Below are 2,375 nucleotides of genomic sequence, written 5' to 3' on the forward strand. Positions count from 1 at the left end.
AGACAGACAGACAGACAGACAGAAAGAAAGAAAGAAAGAAAGAAAGAAAGAAAGAAAGAAAGAAAGAAGCTTTAGCAATTCATCAGGACTAGGCATATAAAAGATGCTTAATGAATATGGGAACAGTCAATGTATGGTGAGAACTAATGAAATGGGATATAACTTAGGGTCTGGGAGATCCATGGTCTGGTACTCAGCAGGTGCTCAATCAATACACACTGTACATAATGAATGAGGGGGGCAAATGAAATGGTGTTTGCACTTGTCCTTCCTCCCACCACAGCTGTCCCACTTACCAACCACCTTGATGTCAATCTCGGCCTTCGTTGTCCAGGCAGGGTTCATGGTAGCAGCCACCCGGTAGGTGCTGCTGTGTGAAGGTTGGGTACTTCGAAGCAGCATGGAACCATTGGGGAAACCAGAAATGTCTCGCTGTCCCATGACACTGCCATCCTTCTGGGGCCATGATAGTCCAGGGATGTAAGGCAACTGCTTTGTGCCTCCAGAGGCCTCCTCCCCCAGGTACTTGATGAAGTCCTGGGCAGTGCTGGGGACACCATGAAGGTCCTGGTTCTTTTGAGCCTGCTCTGGAATCATCTTAATGTGTGGGGCTGCCTGGGAACCTTGGAGCAGCTGAAGGGCCAGGAACAAGGCTGTGGGGAAGTATGGAGGAGGCCTGAGGTCGAGTGTTGAGTAGAGGTAACAGAACCTTCCTTTCTACAGACTCTCAACAGCAAGCAAAGACCATAAGGGCTGCACATTGGAAATGATGATGAGATTGATTAGTGATGTCTGCCCTGGGAGTAGGAATATAGGCATGGGTGCCACAGATCTGCCACTCCACTGGCAGAAGATTTTTCTTCCCTGAGATGCTGTGTGATTTCTCCCTAAACACTTGGACTCTCTACTTATTCAACCAATATTTAAAGGTATATCTATTGCACTTCATCATAGGCCAATTACATCATCTAGGTTTGTCTCCTCCTCCTCTTCTTCCTATTCCTCGTTCTTCAAGACAGGGATTCTCTGTATATCCCTGGCTGACCTGGAACTCACTCTGTAGACCAGGCTGTCCTTAAATTCATAGAGATTCATTTTCCTCTGAATGCTGGTATCAAAGTCATGCACCACCACCTCCTGGTTTCTCCTCTTCCTCTTCTTCTTTTGAGTCAAGGTTGCCTGGAACTCACTATGCAGTCTAGCTCCAATTTGTGATCCTCCTGCCTCAGTCTCCAAAGTGCTGCCATTACAGATATACACCACCATGCCTGGCTTCTTCCTAGATTTTTGCTTTTTATTTGAGACAAGGTCTCAAGTAGACCAGGATAGCCAGTTCAGGATGTCCTTCTACCTTCCAAACTCTGGGAGTCTATGTGTGACTTACCGGTTCAGGCTCAGTCTCCAGTCCCTTCCCTCCCACCTTCGCTCACTCCCCAGAACCCAGTGGGAAAGCAAACACCAATTCCTACCCTCATAGTTCTGACATTCTAGAAGACTTCATAGATGAAATAGGGATGGAGCTGTGATGTCACTCCCCTGCCCCATCTTGTCCTTCAGTCCTCTGAAGCTGTTTCCTCCTTACCTGCGAACAGGAGGCCCTGTGAGAAGCAGCCCGGGGTCCAGGTCTCCATCTTGCTTCCTGTAGAGATGGCAAAGGCACTGAGAGCCACAGGCTGGGGTCTTGTTCTCTGAAGAGTGAAGTTCAGTGGAGCATCCAGCGGGTGCCTCGGGACACAGCCAGGCTCCGAGGCTGCCGAGCCCTAGCATCCCCTTCCACTGTGCCTCTCAGAGCTCCACCCAGAGCGATAGAATCCCCTTCCACTGTGCCTCTCGGAGCTCCACCCATACCCTGAGATGAAGCACACACTGGTTGGACCAGTCTTCCGGGACTTCTCCCCAACCCGTCCATTTTTTTCCCACCCAGCGTGGCTGGCCAAGGGGAAATAGCCAGGCAGCCTCTGAGCAACACCCCCACCCTCCACCCCACCCCACCCCACTATCTCCTCTAGAAGCCAGGACGGAGAAACTGAAGTTCAGGGAAGTTTGAAAGTAAGCGAGTAGCAGAGGGTTGTTTTTGTTTGTTTGTTTGTTTGTTGTTTGTTTGTTTAAATCTGGGGCACATTCACTCTAAAGCACTTAAGGTTTTCTTTTAACATCTTATGTGTGTGTCGGGGGCAGTGCTTCCCTCCACCATGGGTCTCAGGAATCTAACTCAGGTTTTCAGGCTTGGCGGCAACTGCCTTCACCCTCTGAGATATCTTGCCATGCTTGGTTTTTTGTTTGTTTGTTTTTAAGTATTCATCTACTAAATCCCTTGACCCTTGCGCAGCCTGTGATGGGGCTTAAGAAGTGTTGTCCTTGCCTTCAGCCCTCTT

At 49.3% G+C, this 2,375-nt stretch overlaps 1 protein-coding gene across 1 annotated transcript in view; it reads right to left on the reverse strand.

Moving 5' to 3' along the window:
* Window positions 1-1,818, reverse strand: part of LOC116100402 (carcinoembryonic antigen-related cell adhesion molecule 19-like) — an 8,740-nt gene extending 6,922 nt beyond the window's left edge. The window contains exons 1-2 of the mRNA XM_031384212.1: window positions 1,583-1,818; window positions 297-653 (exon numbers count right to left, since the gene is read on the reverse strand). Coding sequence (XP_031240072.1) covers window positions 297-653; window positions 1,583-1,631 — 406 coding nt within the window. The 5' untranslated portion in view covers window positions 1,632-1,818. The remainder of the gene's footprint in view (window positions 1-296; window positions 654-1,582) is intronic.
* Window positions 1,819-2,375: the final 557 nt, after the last annotated feature.

Source organism: Mastomys coucha, unplaced genomic scaffold (assembly GCF_008632895.1).
Source record: "Mastomys coucha isolate ucsf_1 unplaced genomic scaffold, UCSF_Mcou_1 pScaffold21, whole genome shotgun sequence".
NCBI lineage: Eukaryota > Metazoa > Chordata > Mammalia > Rodentia > Muridae > Mastomys > Mastomys coucha.